The 21,774-nt window shown below is 40.6% G+C and overlaps 1 protein-coding gene across 1 annotated transcript; it reads left to right on the top strand.

The window, feature by feature from the left end:
- Positions 1–1,947: 1,947 nt before the first annotated feature.
- On the top strand, positions 1,948–20,616 carry LOC117303518 (mediator of RNA polymerase II transcription subunit 27-like). Its single transcript, XM_033787742.1, has 8 exons — positions 1,948–2,250; positions 3,277–3,421; positions 4,569–4,687; positions 7,240–7,330; positions 12,658–12,765; positions 13,568–13,609; positions 17,798–17,875; positions 19,956–20,616. The coding sequence occupies exons 1-8, from the start codon at positions 2,051–2,053 to the stop codon at positions 20,088–20,090; spliced, it is 918 nt and encodes a 305-aa protein (XP_033643633.1). The 5' UTR covers positions 1,948–2,050; the 3' UTR covers positions 20,091–20,616.
- Positions 20,617–21,774: the final 1,158 nt, after the last annotated feature.

The raw sequence follows: 21,774 nt of genomic DNA, 5'->3' as shown, positions 1-21,774 counted from the left end.
ATAATTGAAGGAACCCGATTATTATGAGAACGTGTGTGTGCGTGCGCGCTCACGCCGAACATGCGGACATGAATATTTGAACTGCGCGTAGAATTCGTCCAAAATGGCAGTTGGATTCTGAATAATAATTTTCATCTCGGTCTCACCCCTCGATCGTCCTCGGTCTGCCCTCTCCTTACCAATATCTCTCTAGTATAATAATAATAATAAATAATAATAAGACTTGTAATGCGCACATATCCACCCTGCTGGGTGTTCAAGGCGCAGTAAATGAAAACCTGTGACATAAGATAAGTTTTGAGAAGAGACTTGAATTTTGCGGTACAAACACAAGATCGAAGATTAAGTGGTAGTATATTACGAATGCTTACCAACGGTTGCCAATGCCTTTACGAACGTTGCAAACGCTTACGCACGCTTTACCAACGTTACCAATGCTTACGAAAATCACGCCCAATGACCGTCTTTGCAACATTCGCTGAAATCAACAAACCGGTTTGTAAATAATTGAGCGATCGACGTAAGGAGGTGGGGAATAAATTGTGAACGTTCCGAATTTGTTACCAACGCTAACGAAGACACGGCGAATGCTGCGAAGTTTGAGCGATTGTCAAATATGTCCTTCCGATAGCAATTCGCTAGCATATTCGCCGTGTGAGAGCAGCATAGAGGGACCAATCTTCGTAAGGCGTTGGAGAATGACTTGTGAACGTAGTGAATTTGTGGTGAATGTTGCGAAGTTTGAGCGATTGTTAAATATTTCCGTTCGTAAGCACATTCGCTAGCATATTCACCCTAGTGTGAGAGTAGCATAATAGTCCGCCAAATAGTTTCTATCATTTTATATGTAACATTATTATGGTACAAACATGTAATCATTCATTTTAAATTTCAGAACATGTAAATTGAAGAAAGGAAACTTATTAATGTGTAAAACTTATGTTCACATTCAGCCGGAGTTCGTCCTATTAACCCCCCCCCCCCCCCCCCGACATCGAGCGAAAAACTCGCGTTCATAGCACTTGCACGCACTTACAACATGCAAGTGAGTAAGGACACCGTACGTGACCAGCACGTGTAAGTGCGGCCTCCGTACGACAACGTGGCAATCGCAAGATGAGCCTACATTGTAAGCACGTTGTGTATGCATACATACAAGTCACTTACAACGTGCGCAACGTACGATGCACGCAACCGCTCACGGCCAGGCGTGGCGTGCGGGCCACATACTTACACCTTGCGCAGACCGTGCGTTGACGTACTTCCTCCCTGCTCTTGCCACTCCCTCCCCACGTTTTCAGAAAAAACGTGGCGGCCGTGGCCTTCCCCAAAACACATACGGACAAAAAACACGTACGGTGGGTTGTGACCGAGGCTTAAAGGAGCATTTGTGAAAGAAAACAAAATCAGGCTTTGTATTTGGCTGCTTAATGCGCCGTAGCACCTTAATTGTAAACCTTTATAAGGCGAATGTGCTTACGAACCTTTATAAGGTGCTAACTATAAGGTGCTAACTAATGTGGTTTCAAAATTCATCACTGCAATAACCTATCGTTCTGAAAGTTTGTCTCAGCGCCTTGAGTACCTTGTTTGGTAGATACGTGTGCTATATAACTTATAAGACTTCGATATTCAACTTTGAAGGCATATTTTATTAGCTTGCGCCAATGCGTCACTATCTTCTGTTGGCACTGCATGCGATTCATCGCTCCTCGATTGACGTCCTCTCGGGTCAGGCTTATTTTCAAATTTGTAAATAACATGGAAAATAATATTTTTTTAACCTTAGTTAATTATTTATTCATATTACACTCATCAAAACACATTATTTTAGTGACAAAAGCTTTATTTTGACAAAATGCCACTTCCAGGTGACAAATTCAAGCAACATTTTGTCACCTCCCTGTACTGTATCTGTTCTATTTCTATTTTCCGAATATGCGGCTGGCTACACGCGCGGTGTCCGTTTACGTATGTTTCTCAGTCCTTCACCGTCCGTTGTTCCAAAACCATTTTCTATGTAAATTTTTCCCATGCATATTTACCAACCATGGCGGCGGAGCATGATAATTCAAAGATCATTATGCAGGCACTACATTCTACACAAAAATTAAGAGAAAGTGTAAACAAGACTTTCACTAGCTTAACAGACGGCGTGAAGTCTACGAACGATGCAGACCAAGCGATGGATGTGAAGAATTTTGTAACTCAACTGCAGATTAATTTATGTATTGTTAATGATAACTTCAGGTAACGTTAACGATAACTTTTTTATCCCTTTTTCTTATAACAGACTACCAGTGACGATGTACTTCTGTCTACGGAAAAGTGTCCGTATCATAACCCTGCCACCACTTTTTCATTCGATTTAATTTACTACCCGTGGGATCTTAGTTTTCGATCGTCATATATTTTCGACCCCAACTTTGATCCCGTTTACAGCGAGACTGTGCGAGATCCACTGGTGACAGGTCAATAGAGTTGCGATGACGTACCCTCTTCTCGATGAGGAGGGTTACGAACATAGAGTTATAATATAAGAACTAGAGCACGCACTGGCCTATATACGCGCTCCAGCATGCGCGCAGGCGGCCATTTTCTAAGTTGACAAAACTGGCATCTCACAGCGTGTGTTTGTGCGGCCATTTTGTAAGTTGACAAACAGCATCGCGTGAGCGTTCAATAAAAAAAACCTCAAACGTGTATTTCATGTTCAACGCGCGTGCAGAATGACGCGCTTGTCATCTTGCGGTCCCGTGGTGTTTGTGCACGAAGCATCACTCGTGCGCCCTCTAGTTCTTATCTCTATGGTTACGAACCAGTTTCGAAACGAACAGGGCGAAATGGGTCAAACACGTCACGCACATAATCCCATTATTATTAATTTTTATTATTAGACAGCTTGTCAACAGATGAGATTTGCTCCATTTCTACCACTTTCGAAAATCCGATTTTCATGACACAATTTGTAGGAACACGAACTTGATGGTAACTTAATCCTCAATGTCACGTATTTCAGGTACCTTCTTCGACTTCCCACTAGCTGGAAAAATTGTTGGGTTGGTGTCATGTTTTTGAATAACTTTTGGATTTGAAGCACGACGGGTCGAAGTGTTTGCTGCACAGCGCTGTGAAATAGATGTCGGAACAGTTTTAAGCGGCCGTTAACATACATGTCCTTTTATTCCCTTATTAAACACAACCAGTTCTATTAAAATCTATACAACAGCTTGTTTAAACTTCATTCATGTACTTAACATTTCTTTTTGATTACAGTGAATTGGAAAAACTTAGCAATAATATCAGTAAATTCAACCAAGGCAGCAGCATAGGGTTGACGGGCTTACTGAGTTTGGATCCAGTGTTGGACAAGACACCATTGTATCAGCAAATATTACAATCCTACAAATGGTCTTACAAGGTAAACAAAATCATATCAATTTTTTTTTTAATTCTGTATTACAAGTGTTTCGCCTTGCAGGGGTGGTATGTTTTAGGAAGGAGTTTTAGAAGGGTTTTACAAACATGCTGAGTTCAAGTCATTGTCATGGTTTATCAGTTGGACTCCACCTTTAGACATTAGGCCTACCACATTACATGTGTGTCCTCTCTAAAAACTGATTCATAATAAAAAAAGTCTTCCCCATTCCTCAATTTGGCCCCTTGGTTCAGTTCGAGACAGAGTGATCTCATCAAATTCTTGATTTTGCGGTGCAAGGGATGTGGTCAGCTCTTAGCATGCTCAGGGTCGTATCAGAGCCATAATGGGTCGGCTGTACATGGTTGAACACTGCCCTTTTGCCGGTTGGTCAGATGCGGTGGCCACACAGAGCGATTCCTTAGCTTACAAGGCAGCTCACCTCAGACTTCCTAGAAATCTCCCTGACAACAGCGATCTTTTAATTGAGGTTGCATACCTCTTACATAACTTGAAACAAAATTGTTTAACAGCATGATGAATGATAGTGTAATCCTAGCCTTGTCCCTATGTCAGCTTGCATTTCAAGAGACATTTTCAAAGTGACAGTCCATGCTTGTGATTGTCCACCCCTCCCTCTCCGCCCCCGCCCGATTCATGTGTGTAGTATGCAATTACATGGCATGCTCGTCAGCCGACGTACATTAACAATACCAACCTGCGAGTAACCTACCTTTAACAGATGTCAGCTCATGTCGACTTTCAAATGTATGTCTAACACAAATTGGGGAGGTAGTGCTTTCTGCTCTACCGGCCAGGCATCGAATTGATGATACCCAAGCCTACATTTGTATGGACTGTGAAAGGGGTAACCCTGTTTCAGCCCTAGGAGTAGGTGGCAAGGGCCTCTGGAAAAAATTATTGTAGCCCACACCTTGAAGTGGCCTTCAGGCCTTGTGTGTCAGGCGACTTGCATTAAAAAATCAAAAACAAAAACAACAAACTTCCCCTGCAGAACCATGAAGTCTTTATGTGCGAGCTGTGAGATGACAGAACCGCACAGAAAGTGTGTTTACTCGAGTCGACGCATGCGCCGGGAAACTTTATAAAGATGTTGATACTATGATACTTTTTTTTTTTTTTTTTACAGTTGAAGGAGCATTGTGGCCACGCTTCATCACTCATGTCTCAATACACAATGAAAAGATCCTCAGGTATTACTGTAAAAAAGCGCAAGATGCAGCCAAGCCCTCTGGCCATCAGTCCACAGTAAGTTTACTAAAAATCTATCATTCAGTTTTTGCTGAAATTTGTTATTTACAGTACGGTGTCAGTTGCAGACATATTGTGACAGTTTTGTTTCAATAGACTGCAAGTCTTGCCCGTATTTATTTGTCAATTATTTTAGTGTAACCATAGACCATGAGAATTATATATGTTTTTGGGAATGTAGTTAGGGAATAACAGTGTCCGGCTCGGTCCGTTAACACGCAGTGAAGACCAGGTACGAACACTGTTATTCCCATTAATAAATACCTTTTTTAGCCAATTAAACGGCTAAAATTGTCAAAATTTTGTGACTTTTCTCTCGGCGGTACTTCCAGACATGTTCAGGGGCCACATTTGAGCTTTTGATGGTTCCCATCTCTTTCGTGCATTAATCACATTACTGATCTTTGAAACCAGGGACTCTTTTAAATAATGATCTGTTCAGCACCTTCACTGGGGTCAAAGGAGGCAAATGATTGGACGATAGCTGTTCCTTGTGCATTAAATTGCGCGCATGAGCTCGGCGTCAGTTTATATGCGTGCACATGTTACACGCGTGCACTCAAAATTGATACATTTTCAGCGCGCGTACGCGTAAGTGCGCGAAGTTGCAATAAAACTTACAGGGATATAAATAAGCGTGCGATACAGTGCAACGCGCAAGGTTTACACAATGTATGCTGATTTAGTGGCCACTTGTTCGCTATTTTCCAAAGCCGGTCTTTATACCACCGTTAACACTCCCACACGTGACCGGGTTTTGACCAATCAGAGACTTGAAACCGTCCAAGGTATTTATTAATACTAATTAACAAAACTGACCAAGTAAATTCAATTCAATAATATAACAAAGAAAAACAGGGAATAAAACTTGACCTCAGCTTCCGGTTACCTGCAAAAACTTAAGAATTTGTGCCCACCTCCGATCTTGAAACTTGTGCAATGCTTTTTGGTCGCTCATGATGAAAAGCCTTTGAATTGTCGATAAGGCGTCAGTATCCATTTGAAAACGGCATTTTTACGTCCTTCCAAAACAATGGTACAACAAACTTGGTTTGTGGACTGGTCTTTGTTTGTGGATTGGTCTTGGGATCCCCAAGAAGCTTATTGCTTTTTGACCCTAGGCCAAACTTTTAGGTCTTTATGACTAAAACAAAAGAAATGTTGTCTGGAGAAGTACATGTACTTGTTATACATGAATCAACTCCAAACTTGGTTTGTGGACTGGTCTTTGGATCCCCAAGAAGCCTATCGCTTTTGAACCCTAGGACAAATATGAAGGTTATTACGGCTAAAACAAAATAAATGTTGCCTTCCCACCGTACTACCCCCCTCTGCCTTCCCTCACCCCTCCTCACCCCCTCACCTATCCTTCCCCACTCATCTTTCCCAGCCTTCTACCCAACCCACTTTGACAATGATTAAATCTCCTTTAAAAAATGTAATGCAGACAGAGTAGAAATTGGGGGGGGGGGGTTGTAGTGTGTAGGAGTGTTTTCACCCATTGGTCTTCCCCACCTACATGGCAGAGTAACCGCAGCACAACATAGCACAACACTTGATAATATTATCAATAATAACTCTTATGTAGCGCAAGAACCGTATCAATGCGCTTTTACTTTACGTTAGTGCCCTGGTCATAGGGCCAATAACATCCCTTTTAATGTTTCTCAGCTCCCTTGGGAGTATACAACCTGGGCAATAGTTTATATCGCTCCAAAGGCTTTTTCATTCAAAATATCAACCTATACCTCACAGGTACCCATTTATACCCCTGGGTGAAGAGAAACAATTATAGTACAGTATCTTGCTCAAGGACACAAGTGTCACAAACGGGATTCGGACTCGCACTCTGGGGATTTAGCACCAGAACTTGAATATGCTCTTAACCACTCGGCCATGACACTTGCTAAGACTATTTGTGGAAAAAACCCCACTCTGTTCTACATGTGTCAAATGTCAAGAAACGGACTGGCTTGCAGGGCATTTCTGTTTCAAAAACGACTTTTCTTGTTTTGTTCAGTTATAAGTCTCCTTGGGCATTGAAGATTAGCCTTGGGAAGCCTTGACCTCATGTTGACCTTACCTTCCCGGGTCAACCGGAAGTGGGACCATACACTCAAGAACTAAACAACCAATTTTTTTTTTTTTCCAGTTATAGATTCCTTAGGCATTGGATATTAGCCTTGGGTGGGCGTGACCCCATGTTGACCTTCACTTCAAGGTCAACCGGAAGTGGGACCATTTACATATCTAAAGAACTACCTAATTGATTTTCAATTTTTTTTTAGCATTAAAGATTGAACTTGGGTTTAATTTCTTCAAAAAGTTTAACATGACCCCATGTTTGACCTTTATTTCTGGTTTAAAAGCTCCTTTCCATTCAGTATCAGAATCAACACCAGGTTTGGGTGTTTAGGCACACTTTGACATTTGATGACCAGATGAAGCTCAAAAATTCAAATAAGCATAAATCCTGTACCACATATTATTTCTTGTTTGTTTTCTCAGGGTGATTGCAAAATCAGAGTTTTTCTTGTTTGTGTTTTCAGGGTGATTGAACAGATGATATCCACTTTAAATAGACAGTTTATGGACATAATGGTCATCAACAAAGTTCCTAACACACGAAATGTGTATCAGGTCAGTGGCTTAAGGTTGGGTCACACCAAACTATAGTTCTCATAAATTTGTGTTACTATGGCAACAAACTAAATACTATTCAATTTTTTTGGGGGAGCTTGCTTTGGTCAGTTGGTTCCTTGTTTACACACCATAAATTAATTTGTGTTTTTATAGTTCTATTATTAAATACACTGAAAATACTACATCAAATTCCGTCCTGTCACACAAACGATACTTTTGGATGTTGCTACTCCGTCTATTTGCAGGATGGGATGGTTGCCCAAAATTATTTAGCAGGCATTTAAGTTCTGGAGCACTCCCAATCAAACCAGTCCGAGCCCATCTATTAACATATTGAAGTTTGTAAACAGACCGTAAAAAGTTACGTAGTTTCTGTTAGTCCAGTTTAAACCCATTCAGCTAAATTTTGTTAGAACGTAGTGAGAACGAGTTTGGTGTGATGGGGCTTTTTCATGATAAGAGAAATTGCATGTAGATGTATCACAATAATAATACGTATGTAAACATGTGTCATCCTCAAAAAGGTGAAGAACAATTATGACAATTTTCTGTATACACATGTCTCCATTTGAATAAGTAAAATTTATGTGACTATTCATGATTTCAGATTCATAATTGGTGTTTGATGTCACACGGTCATGCTGGTGGCACTTTGCTTACTGTGCTTAGCAACATGTACTGTATGTAGCAAGTATGTTGTCGTTGAGTATATTTTTGACTTTTTTTTCAATTCCATCGTGTAGTTGAGGAGTTTATGAGTTGCTGAGTTTGAAAGAATTATTATGAAGTCTCCTTCAAAATCCTGTGAGTTGGATCCAGTGTCAACATCCATGATGAAGCAAAACATTGATATATTTGTACCCTACGTGTACATTACTAATCTTAAAAACGGATATCTCAGCTCCAGTTGTTTCCCGATTGCATGTACCTCAAAGTTTCCTACTTCAGACCGCTCATCAAGAAACCAAACATGGACAAGGAGGTATAAACAAAACTATGGACCTATTTTGAACTTGAAATATCTTGGAAATTCATCGAACGAGTAGTTTCATCACGCATTTCTGATCACATTCATACTTTCAACCTGTCCGACGTGTTCCAGTCAGCATACAAGCCTTCCCATGGGACAGAAGCTGCACTAGTCCGTGTGAGCAACGATATTCTTTCCGCAGTGGACAATGGTAACCTTACAGCACTAGTCCTGCTAGACTTGAGTGCTGCTTTTGACACTGTTAATCCCAACATCCTTCTCTCTTGGCTCCAGAATCACCTTGGCATAGAGGACACAGCCCTAGCATGGTGCAAATCGTATCTCTACAATAGAACTCGCCATGTGTGTATCCACACAGCGATATCAGACCATGTTGTCCTGAATTACCTTGTGCCACAGGGGTCCGTACTGGCACTGGGAGCACATCATCCTGAAATTTAATCTGAATTACCATGTGTACGCAGACATCACTCGGCTATACATCACGTTCAAATCTTTGACAATGCCTCTAACGCAAGACTTGAGAAATGCATCCAAGAGATTCGATGTTGGACACAGCAAAACTTCCTGAAGTTGAATGATGATAAGACAGAGTTCCTGTTCGGGTCACGTCAACAGCTAACATAGGTTTCAGTGCCAGACATTTCAATCGGTGATGCTCGGATAGCTCCCTCGCTACAAGCTCTGAACTTTGGGGTTATTTTCGATTTACCAATGACACATCAACATTATCATTCGTCTGTCATCATTTCACATCAGGAATATTGGTAAGATGAGCAAGTACTTGGACAAGAGTGCTACTGAAAAAGTCATTCATGCATCTGTTACTTCTCATATTGACATTGGCAATGCTCTTATCTACAGTCTTCCTTACAACCAGATTTCCCGTCTTCAACTACTCCAAAACACTGCAGCCGACATCGTGACACTGTCTAAAAAATCCTGTGCTATTGCCCCAATTCTGAAACAACTTCACTGGTTCTCTATCTCTCAACGAATCACCTTCAACAGTTCAAGCTTATGCTCATTGTCCATAAAGCACTTGACGGCAAGGCTCCCCACTTTATCTCTGAACTACTTCAAGTTTATATTCCGTATTCAAATCTCTTTCTCAAAACTTATCTTATGTCACAGGTTTTCAAGGACTAATTTTGTTGTGTCTGTTTTTTTTTTGTTTTTTTTTTGGTTTTACTGCGCCTTGAACACCCAACAGGGTGGACATGTGCGCATTATAAGTCTTTATTATAATATTAGTAAACTCTGCTCAGTCTTCAGATGATGTCTAGAGCAGGCTAGTCAAAATGTTGAGACCGTTAGAAAGTCACTCAGTGGCATTGAAGTTAATAAGGAGAAATTCCTTCCACTAAGCGGAAGTATATGTAGTAGTCTCCAGCCAATTTCCTACCTTCTGCCGAGGTATTAATTAATAAGCAGGACTGATATTTTAAGAACTAAAGTAGTCTCTTTGTGACACAGTGAATTCATTTACCATGTTTACAAGTGATTCTAATCATTCAAAAGTTAAACCCAAAACAAAAAAAGGTTGAAACAAAGGGCATCTACATAGGTGTTGTTTGATCAATTAAGAAAATGCTGCTGAAGCTATCTATGTATCTCAATGTGTCCATGTAGGTCATGCTCAAAACAAGGATTGAATTGAAGAGCAAGAATGGCTGTAATGTGATTAAACAGTGTGTGTGGACTGAAAAACTGTGTGCAAGGGTGCCTTTGCATGCGTGTTCGCACACTATAGGCCTGGGCGACTAGTGCGACTAGTGTTGTAATCGAGACTATTGATTGCTTAGTCAAGTCGCGACTACCATTTTTCATTTACTCAGATAATTTTGCTGCCACGACTACTACACAAATTTGTGCGACTGCCTGTATGGTGAACCAATTGTTTCAATCATGACTAAAGAAAAGGTCATGCAATTGTTACTTCTCGTTTTGACAATGGCAATTTCCCGTCTTCATTGCCTCAAAAACACTGTAGCTCGCATCGTAACACTGTGTAGAAAATCCTGTTCTAATACCCCCATTCTGAAACAACTTCACTAAGGCTCTCTCAATGAATCATCTTCAAGCTGATGCTCATTGCCCACAAAGCTCTCAACGGCAAGGCTCCTCACTACATGTATAATCTCATAGAACTACTTCAAGTTTTACACTTCCATGCAAGTTCCATGCTTCTAAGTCTCAACACTCCTGGGGTGACATGTCTTTTTCTTCAGCTGCGCTTTGCATCTGGGACTCTCTACCACTTAATATTAGATCTTGTCTTTGTACCACAAAATTCAAATCTCTTCTCAAAACTTACCTTACATGTACATGTATGTCACAGGTTTTCAAGGACTAAGTTTGTTGTGTTTGCTTTCTTTCGCTCTGTTTTTGGTTTTACTGCTTTTTAAACACCCATCAGGGTGGGTATATGTGCGTACTAGAAGTCTTTATTGTTATTATTATTCTTAATATTTCATCTTAACGCAGCATGCAAAATAAAGATCATATTTTCATTGGTGCCGGTAACTACTCGAGTCGGGCTACGTCCTGTAGCCTTAGATCTCGAGGGTCTTTCTTAGGATCCTCGCTGTTCCCAAAACCACCACCTTCCGCAACAGATCTATTCTCACTTTTGTCCCTATTTTGTCCAGATGTTTCCCCAGTGCATTGGAAATGGTGCCGAGCGCTTCAACCACCATACGTAGGTACTACTTTCACTTTCACCTGCCAAATCTTACGAATTTCCCTGGCCAGGTCTTCAAACTTTTGGATCTTTCCATCTCCTTCGAAGCTTCCCTTAAATCTCCTGGCACAGCTACATGTACATGTATGGCTCCTAAGATGACACATCTTCTTTGCCTTAAATTTAAGACTACAACATGTTCTATAACATGATCAGTCTGAATGTTAAAGTCCCAGAGGATCTGGACCTGGTCGGTCTCTGCAACTTTCTCCGGAACATGGTTGTACCATTTTGCAGTCACTTGGACACCCCATTTCTTACACAGATCCTAATGAATTACATTAGCCAACTTGTTATGTCTTCCTTTGTACTCTGTCTGGGCCATCTTACTGCACTCGCTGACAATATGGAAGACAGTCTCCTCTCCGCCTTGTTACACATCATGCACATAAGAGAGACGTTCGCTTTCTCTATCCTTGCCTTCATTACATTTGTAATGTGTTCATTATGTTTAAAATAACTGTTGCATTACCTTTCACTGCAGTTTTAGAATAGTTCAAAATGACAGTGCACTTGCAATTTTGACAGTTAACCATTGGTCCTTCTGATAACAAGGTATGCTAGTATACAAATATTGACTGCTTCGAGTGCTATGGTTAAAACTATGACTCCCGAGGTGATCCCCGGAGTGCCGAGGGAAAATAGAACGCTACGGGGATCGCCGAGGGAGTCATAGTTCTAACCATTGCACGAGTAAAAGCAGTCAATATTTGTTTTATAACACCCCAAACATTTCTAAATACTGTACTATTATTATTAAGTTACAGACCTGAATGCTACAATCAACGGACGACGCGAATACAGATTGCAAAAACTTTTACTGTGCTGCATGTTGTGTCGTGCAATCCGAAATGGTTACAGACTATTAATTTATAATCCTCGTAGACGCAAAGGACGTCTGGGTACTGTAAGCCGTGTGCTAGTCGTAATATAGTCGGACTAGCGCACGGCAAACCGACGCACTACCACACGGCCGTCGTCTAGCAAAACTAAGACATGTCATGTGACGCGCTCTAAACCAATGAGCAGGCAGAATACTTGTAAGGGGTGTTATAATGCAGAGTATGACACCTTGGTTTACATGTAGCTAAACTTTTTTTGTCATTGTTGATTTTGTTCACATTTCATATTTTTAATCTTCTACTGATGTTATCTGCTAACGTTGTTAATTTGGTCAAGGTTGGTAAACAATATTTTGCGTTTGACAATAATACGACTTGAGACTTCTTGCCCGAGTATGATGTAATTAAGTTGTAAAAGAAAAGAGTCAGTTGTCATTTCATACAAAGAACATTTTAAGGCTTGTACAAAAATAGTCACTTCAACTTCTAGTTTGGACATGAGAAAGAGGTCATGACCTGAAACAGAGGTCAGTCAAAATTGGTCCTACATGTAGCTTTCAAAAATAAAAACACAATTTTAGGATGAGAAGTTTTAAATTTCTTACCAACCAAAGTCTGGCTTCATGTAGAATCTCATGAACAAAGTTTGTATGAACAAAGTTTGTATGTAATTGTTATCTACACATGTACATCATGTACTATGCCCAAATATCAATACCCCAATATGATGTTTGTTTTTGTTCCCTAGGTTACTCTTGGAAGAACATTTCATGCTATTGTAGGATTGAGGCGAATTTTGATTGAGCGAGTTGTTATTCGTGGACAACATGAAAACATTAGCATGGATGATAGAATGGTAGGTATTTTGCAATGAATTAAAAAAAAATATATAGGGCCCATCAATCTCATTTGATCAAACATGTCAAAAGTTGCTTATGTTAATGTTGATAAAACGACAAAGCTGCACTAGGTTTGTACATTGCATTCAAAAGTCATTTTTCTTTAACTACATGTAATAGTCCACACAAACTGTCGCCCTATCTACTTTGTTATTTTGCCTTTTAACCAAAATAAATTCAGAAGATGTTTACTTTGTTTTCTTCTATTCATCATTTTGGGGATCTATTATGCCCTGTATAACATTTGTTGTACACATTTTACATTATACGTCTTCAATATTTGATGCTAGTTTACAAGCACCAGTAAAAGGATGGATACAAATATTAAACATTATAAAACAACAAAATATAACAATTAATTATAGAAAAAAACAAAAAAAATACATAAAAACATACACATGGCAAGAGGGTGAAATCGTAAAATAGAACAGACAAAAAACATACATGACCCATTCATTTGATGCGTGTTTTATTTTATTTCTTTGTGAAGGTGCAGAACAAGAAAGCAATTTTTATGTTGACCATGATAAATAAAACCAATTGAAACACATTTAGTTAAAAACTAGTTTAAAATAATGCAAAATATTGGCCATACAAAAGTTCTTCAATATTTTTACTAAAAATCCCATTGTTTTCCCATTGTGTTTTTAGCTTGTTACTCTAGCCGGAAATGCTTACTAACTCAATGACCTTTGTTTAGAAACGTTGTTATTTGTGGTATTGTTTTTGTATTAACTTAACTTTTGTGTTGCATTTCAGGTTGATATGTGGGCCCCATCAAAATACAAAGTATTTCAAAAGGTGGGTACCTACATGTTGTATGTTTGTAGATTACCAATCAAAGTTGTTATTTTCTTTGAGAGCATCGCTAGCAAAAAGAACACCTGACTTGAGAAAGCCAAGGGAACAAAGATTCTTTTTGCAGCTCTGGTTGTTTTAAAACAAAACTGAAATAAAACCCAGAACACAAAAAGACAATTTACCTATATCTCCTTGATTTAAAACTCATGATTTTGTGATCAACGGCGTACGTAACTAACAGGTTCCTTTCACCCAACGACAGAAACCAACAATGCATTGCATAATGCGCACATGTGTGTACAAGAAACGCATTCTACGAAATGTGCACAACTTGCAGATTGCACAGAGTTTTTTCGAATAATCAGCAATAATAATCCGAACTGCCAACATAGCGCAAATTTGCAGATTGCGAATGCTTTGGCACTCTCAGCAGATTCAGCTGACAATTTGGGACCATCATTGCTGTCCAGTACCTTCAGAATGTCATTTTGAATACATAATAAAGCCGTTTCAGTGCTATGGTCGGCTTTGTAAGCTGATTGTAGGGGGTCTGCTAGAGAGTACTTATTGATGTGTTGTTTTAGTTGAGTGCTGACAACCCTTTCGATGAGCTTGAAAGGTAACGAAGATTCGACACTGGGCGATAGTTACAGAGTTCATCTTTGTCGAGGGAGGGTTTCTTTACGATCGGTATGATCACAGCGTTGCAAAGTGTTTGGGGGAAAACTGGCAATGTGCTGTTTGAACAGGATCTAGCTGGCAGGATTTCGTAGTAGACTGGTTAATGATCTTGAGCAGATCCTCTGGGCTAACAGGACAGAAATCTGACAAAATACAGTCTGGGTGCAGGGCTGGTTTCTCAAAAACATCGGAACTCACATCGATGCTGCTGCGAATGTTTTTGACTTTATCTGTGAAGAATTTGCTGAATTCATTGGCGAGGGTCTGTGACGTGTCTAATATTGCAGGAATTTGGCGAGGAGTAGCCTTCGGGTTAGTGTTGACAAGCGAGTTTCTGAAATAGTTGGACTTGGCTTCCACTAGGACGTCTCGCATGGCCTGCTTGGTGGAGTAGTAAGCAAGACAATAGAAGACAGTAGAAGAGCCGGTCTTGTGCCATTTGCATTCTGCTCGCCCACGTACACGTTTTGCTTCAACTACAGATGTGGAGTACCATTTGGGCTTTGAGCGATTAGGTTTCGTTGTGACTGTTAAAGTCACCTGGAAATAGAATTTTTTTTCTTTCAAACATAAGAGTATATGCTTACAACAATAAAACAATTTTTTTAGTAATGGTTTGTCACGATTTATAGGTTTAAAAAATATATAAAGTTGTTTGGGGGGCTGACTCCGCCTACCCCTTTTGTGACGTCAATCGAGGCAGACTTTGCCTGCAATGCGTATAGTAAACGCACGTGCAAAGTACATGTACGTCCAAGTCGTGAGTTGGTACATTTCTAAAAGTGTTTTTCTGCATTCAGCAGCAATACACCTGGTCGGCATTGCTGGAAAAAACACAAAATTTTTTTTTTTGAAACGTACAAACTCACGACTTGGTCCGTACATGTACTTTGCAATTGTGTTTACTCTACGCATTACAGGCAAAGTCTGCCTCGATTGACGTCACGAACAGCGCCATCTCGGGTCGTGGTCTACTCTTAAATTTGTAAATAACATAAGAATTGATTTTTTAAAACCTTAGTTAACTGTTTATTCACATTCCACTCATCAAAACACATATTTTAGTGACAAAAGCTTTATTTTGAAAAAATACCACTTCCAGGTGACTTTAAGGGTGGGTGTTTGTCGAGAAAATGAATAACCAATTCATCAAACTTGTTGATTAAATTGTCAATGTCATGGCCGTCATAATGAACATGTTGTAGGTGGCAGTACAGATATTGGGCCAGGGACTCTTGATCAACTCTATGGAATTGACAACGTGATGATGCTACCATAGTTGGTACCGGCTTTTCCATATGAAGCGAACATGAAAATTTGTGGTTTTAAAGTGAATTTGATTTAAAATTCGGGGGGTAGGTTTTTGGGGTATAAATTTGGATTTCTCTAAATCCCTCTTCTCTAATCAGACAATGTAAGACTACCTTTGTAATCGTATATTATCACAGATCCGTACGGCGTTCGTGAAATAAACGGCACGCTAACAGTAAGTTGCCGCCCGGCAGCTGTCCCAATATGTCTTCCAGGCATCACGCATGCAGCAGCGACAGACCCCCAATGCATGTATAAACCTGTCTCATTCCTGTCTTCATTTAAAGGCAGTGGACACTATTGGTAATTACTCAAAATAAGTATTAGCACAAAACCTTTTTTGGTGATGAGTAATGGGGAGAGGTTGATGGTATAAAACATTGTGAGAAACGGCTCCCTCTGAAGTGCCATAGTTTTTGAGAAAGAAGTAATTTTCCATGAATTTGATTTCGAGACCTCAGATTTAGAACTTGAGGTCTCAAAATCAACCATCTAAACGCACACAACTTCATGTGACAAGGGTGTTTTTTTCTTTCATTATTATCTCGCAAGTTCCATGACCGATTGAGCTCAAATTTTCACAGGTTTGTTATTGTATGCAATATATGTTGAGATACACCAACTGTAAAGGCTAGTCTTTGACAATTACCAATAGTGTCCACTGCCTTTAATAACGGTGCGGTTCAATAATAATTGTGCGTAATAGGTTTGCTGCTGCTGCATCAAAGATAAAAGATAACACGTGTGGAGACTTAGTAAAGTCTACTGCACGTGTTGTGCACGGTGTGTACCTGCAGGTCACGAACCAATGAGCGGCGCGGCAAGACTGAGGCCCTTTTCGAAACCACAGCTTCAGCTTTGGACTCAGCTTCGGGCTCCGTCCGCTCGCCTTAAGCCCTAACCGCGTACGCAAAGGGGAAGCGCAATTGTCAAACAACCGCGGGGACCAGCTAGCCTGAGCCGAATCCAAAGCCGAAGCTGTAGTTTAGACGCGGCAGGCCATGGGATCCTGGTACCTGTTATTCCCTCACAATCAGCGAAAAATATACTGGGAACCAAAGAACACATCGCTCTCGCTAAAAAAAACCTTACAAACATGCGTCGCCAACGGATCGTTAAATCATGTACATCTTATTGCAAAAGAACAACCGAACCTCAAATCAAGAACCTATTAAAATGGTGGATGTACATAAGATGAAAACAAACTCTTTTTTTTTTTTTTTCTGTTCGAATTTTGCTGGCATTGTTACAAAATTGCAGGTGTTCAATCACTGGTGGCAATTAATATAAAGCAAATACAGTGCACAATTCTACATTCTGTATTTTCCATTTAACCTTTTACTTTTGTTAAAAAAAGGATTTTTTTTACAAAAGTAGCTCCCTTCGACGTAGAAACTTAGGTGTCAGAATTGCAACAGAGACCACCACAAAGCTTCTAAAATCCCAGAAGATTGTGTTACTACCATTTTAATTATTTTTGCTATACTCGTCATATATGTGCGACTTTAAAAAATCTGTGCGATAATCTACGTAATGCGATATTTGTAATATGTGCGCCTTTCAAATATATGTGCCATACTGTACACATTGTATGTGATGTCCGTTGTATTTGTGCAATACATACATGTACATGTGCCAAAACAGACTTGTGGGATATGGTACGGTTTCCAGACTAAACGATCCAGAATAATAATAATAAGTCACTTTAGGAACTAGACTACCAGGGACTTCCTTTCTCCCTACATGTATGTGTTTTACTCCTAATAATATGAAAATGGTCTGCTCCCAAAGACAATGCTTTTTTCCAGCTACATGTAAGACTATATCTGCTCAATGCGTGATGTACCCTCTATCTGATGTACCCTCTATCTGATGTACCCTCTATCTGATGTACCCTCTATCTGATGTACCCTCTATCTGATGTACCCTCTATCTGATGTACCCTCTTTCTGATGTACCCTCTATCTGATGTACCCTCTATCTGATGTACCCTCTATCTGATGTACCCTCTATCTGATGTACCCTCTATCTGGCTTCTGTTCTAGGGTATGGATAGTCAAAGAGTTTGCAGTGGAATTTCCCCGTTTCTTCTGTCTATGTGTGACATGGCTGGATGTGGGGCACTTTGAATCAAGGCAGGATTGATTTGGACATTAATTGGAGAACTTTTAATGACTAATTTTTTGTTGCTTACAGATAACAGATCATGCCACGTCTGCTATGCTACATTACCACTTGCCACTTAGAGCAGATATATGCTTCCGCTCATTCATGGTGAGTTTCCTGTCTAATAACGTTCAAACATACATGTTGTTAAACCAAGTTGATGACATGTACTTGGGGAAATGCAACTTAACTTTAATTAAAAAAATACCAATTACTGGCACAATGATTTGAGACTTTACTTAATCATAAAATAATTTCTGAAAGTGCTTATTAATATTTGTAAGATTGGTTTTGAAGTTTTGGAACTATGAGATTCATCTATAGCACCTTATAGAGGTGCTCTGACGCATTCAGCAACCACTGCTAGAAATGCAAGGGCAAACCCATTTTCTTAGCAAGAATTTAAAGACAAAAGCCCTTAACCCTTTAGAACACAAACTGCCCGCAGCCTAAGCATGTTTAGTGGTGTGCAATTAGCCCTTTATGTTGCATGCAAGGCATTCGTGCAATATTTTAGAATCAAGTAAAATACCATAAGTGAAAATAGAGCATTTTCTCTTCTCATGCTGCTATATACCATTTTTTCATGAATTACATAATCTGGCTCTTACTTTTTGAACCTTGCACCCACGACTAATGGCGCCACTAACGCGCCATCCCAGTGACCTTACTCCAACGACCAATGGCGTCACTAACACGCCATCCCAGTGACCTTGCACCCACGACCAATGGCGTCACTAACGCGCCATCCCAGTGACCTTGCACCCATGACCAATGGCGTCACTAACGCGCCATCCCAGTGACCTTGCACATACGACCAATGGCGTCACTAATACACCATCCCAGGGACCTTGCACCCAAGACCAATGGCGTCACTAACGCGCCATCCCAGTGACCTTGCACCCACGACCAATGGCGTCACTAACGCGCCATCCCAGTGACCTTGCACCCACGACCAATGGCGTCACTAACGTGCCATCCCAGTGACCTTGCACCCATGACCAATGGCGTCACTAACGCGCCATCCCAGTGACCTTGCACCCACGACCAATGGCGTCACTAACGTGCCATCCCAGTGACCTTGCACCCACGACCAATGGCGTCACTAACGCGCCATCCCAGTGACCTTGCACCTACGACCAATGGCGTCACTAACACACCATCCCAGGGACCTTGCACCCACGACCAATGGCGTCACTAACGCGCCATCCCAGTGACCTTGCACCCACGACCAATGGCGTCACTAACGCGCCATCCCAGTGACCTTGCACCCATGACCAATGGCGTCATTAACACACCATCCCAGTGACCTTGCACCCACGACCAATGGCGTCACTAACGTGCCATCCCAGTGACCTTGCAGCCATGACCAATGGCGTCATTAACACACCATCCCAGTGATCTTGCACCCACGACCAATGGCGTCACTAACGTGCATCCCAGTGACCTTGCACCCACGACCAATGGCGTCACTAACGCACCATCCCAGTGACCTTGCACCCACGACCAATGGCGTCACTAACGCGCCATCCCAGTGACCTTGCACCCATGACCAATGGCATCATTAACACACCATCCCAGTGACCTTGCACCCACGACCAATGGCGTCACTAACGCGCCATCCCAGTGACCTTGCACCCATGACCAATGGCGTCATTAACACACCATCCCAGTGACCTTGCACCCACGACCAATGGCGTCACTAACGCACCATCCCAGTGACCTTGCACCCACGACCAATGGCGTCACTAACACACCATCCCAGTGACCTTGCACCCACGACCAATGGCATCACTAACACACCATCCCAGTCACCTTGCACCCACGACCAATGGCGTCACTAACGTGCCATCCCAGTGACCTTGCAGCCATGACCAATGGCGTCATTAACACACCATCCCAGTGACCTTGCACCCACGACCAATGGTGTCATTAACACACCATCCCAGTGACCTTGCACCCACGACCAATGGCGTCACTAACGTGCCATCCCCGTGACCTTGCACCCACGACCAATGGCATCACTAACACACCATCCCAGTGTAGCTTCCTATACGTGAGCTGTTTAGGGATTATTATACTTATATACTTAAGATGGAACAGCACTGTGTGTTTCTGTGTAGATGCATTAATTAAAACTATGCATTCTGTTTTTTTTTTTCTTTCGCCCACCCTCTCTTTTACTTAGACTTGGCTACGCAGTTATCAGAAGTTATTTTCAACACCTTGTCGACATTGTGGGCAGTTCCTGATGGACAATCTTCCTCCAACATGGCATGATTTTAGAACATTAATCCCGTACCATGAATGCTGTAGGCAATAGCATGCTGTCATCCATCAATAAATGCTCCACTCAAGGAAGCCAATGCTTTGTTACTGACACACCAAATACCTTATGTATTCAAACAAGCTATTGTAGTACTTGATAAACCAACTAAAATGTTGTCAATAGAATAACATCCCTAATTGTGTCACCATGGCAAAGTTTCTCAGAAAGTTACATACCCTTTTTTGTTTCTGAAATGCACTCACTTGATGCATCCCAACATATGCAGAAAGTATCTTTTCTGTGCAAATTTGGACACAATTGGTCATCAAAGTAGTTGCAAATAATAATGAAAGAAAAAACACCCTTGTTGCACAAATTTGTGTACATAGTTTACCTAAATATTGGGCAGGGGTATGTCAACTCGCTCAAACCAATCGCAACTGTTCGCGCAAACGTTCTTTGGAACGACTGGTGTGCATTAAGCGATGTCAATATGACGGCGCCCAGAAATGAAGATGGCGCGCACCATACAAAGTTTTTTAGGCTTTGTTTTTGCTGCAATAGTCCTCTTTTTGACATCATTACATCAACTAATTAACTTTGTTATTTCAAATCTGCATTATCATCCACCAAACACAATGTAATTATGTTTGTGACAAAGAAATAATACTGTATGCTTGTCCGCCATTTTAAAAAACACTCGCCAACACCTCAGAAGTATGTTCACGTAAAGTTGCCAACGTTCGCCAAAGGTGGCGGCACACAACTCGCTCCACTTGAAATTGTTGGCAACGTTTGCTCAAGTGGAACGCACCCCTGAAGTCTTTTAATATTTGAGTGAGAAATTACCTCTTTCTCAAAAACCATTTGACTTCGGCGGGAGCCATTTCTCGCAATGTTTTATACTATCAACAGCTCTCCATTGCCCGTTAACCGAGTAAGTTATTTTGCTAACCAATTATGCTGAATTACCAATAGTGTCCACGAAAGATGACTGTGCTTTTAACAAGAATTTGAAATTTAAAGTTAAACTGTCCATCACAAACAAAACACCTGTAACAAGTTAACTTTTCAAATGTATCAGCAGTTAAAATAAACATATCTCATGCAAATTTGTGCTTGTACTCCAATAAAATTTATGTGGCGTTTGTCACCACTAGATTATTATCATTGTCCTATGAAGCTCATGTCTTACCTTTTAGTTTGTGACCACATAGTACAACAAACAAAGTCGATCAATTAAGTCTAGATTTGCAGTTTTTTATTTTTTCATTTCTCCTCAAAAACTAAAAGCATAAACAAAATACAAACTAAAGTATTAATAAAGCAGCACCATAATCTAAAGTAACAAAGAGTTAAACAGAAGAAACTACATACTTGATCATTCTTAGCCAAGTTTCTTGGAGTTTGCTTATCAAGTTCCTCTTAAATAATTATTTGTTGGTTCATTAAAGACAGTGGACACTATTGGTAATTGTCAAAGACCAGTCTTCTCACTTGACGTATCTCAACATAAACACAAAATAACTAACCTGTGAAAATTTGAGCTCAATCGGGCGTCAGAGTTGCGAGAAAATAATGAAAGAAAAAAACACCCTTATCACATGAAGTTGTGTGCTTTCATATGCTTGATTTCGAGACCTCAAATCCTAAACTTGAGGTCTCGAAATCAAATTCGTGGAAAATTACTTCTTTCTCGAAAACTACGTCACTTCAGAGGGAGCCATTTCTTACAATG

The sequence above is a fragment of the Asterias rubens genome, chromosome 19 (assembly GCF_902459465.1).
Source record: "Asterias rubens chromosome 19, eAstRub1.3, whole genome shotgun sequence".
NCBI lineage: Eukaryota > Metazoa > Echinodermata > Asteroidea > Forcipulatida > Asteriidae > Asterias > Asterias rubens.
This window is presented reverse-complemented; position numbering and strand designations above follow the sequence as displayed.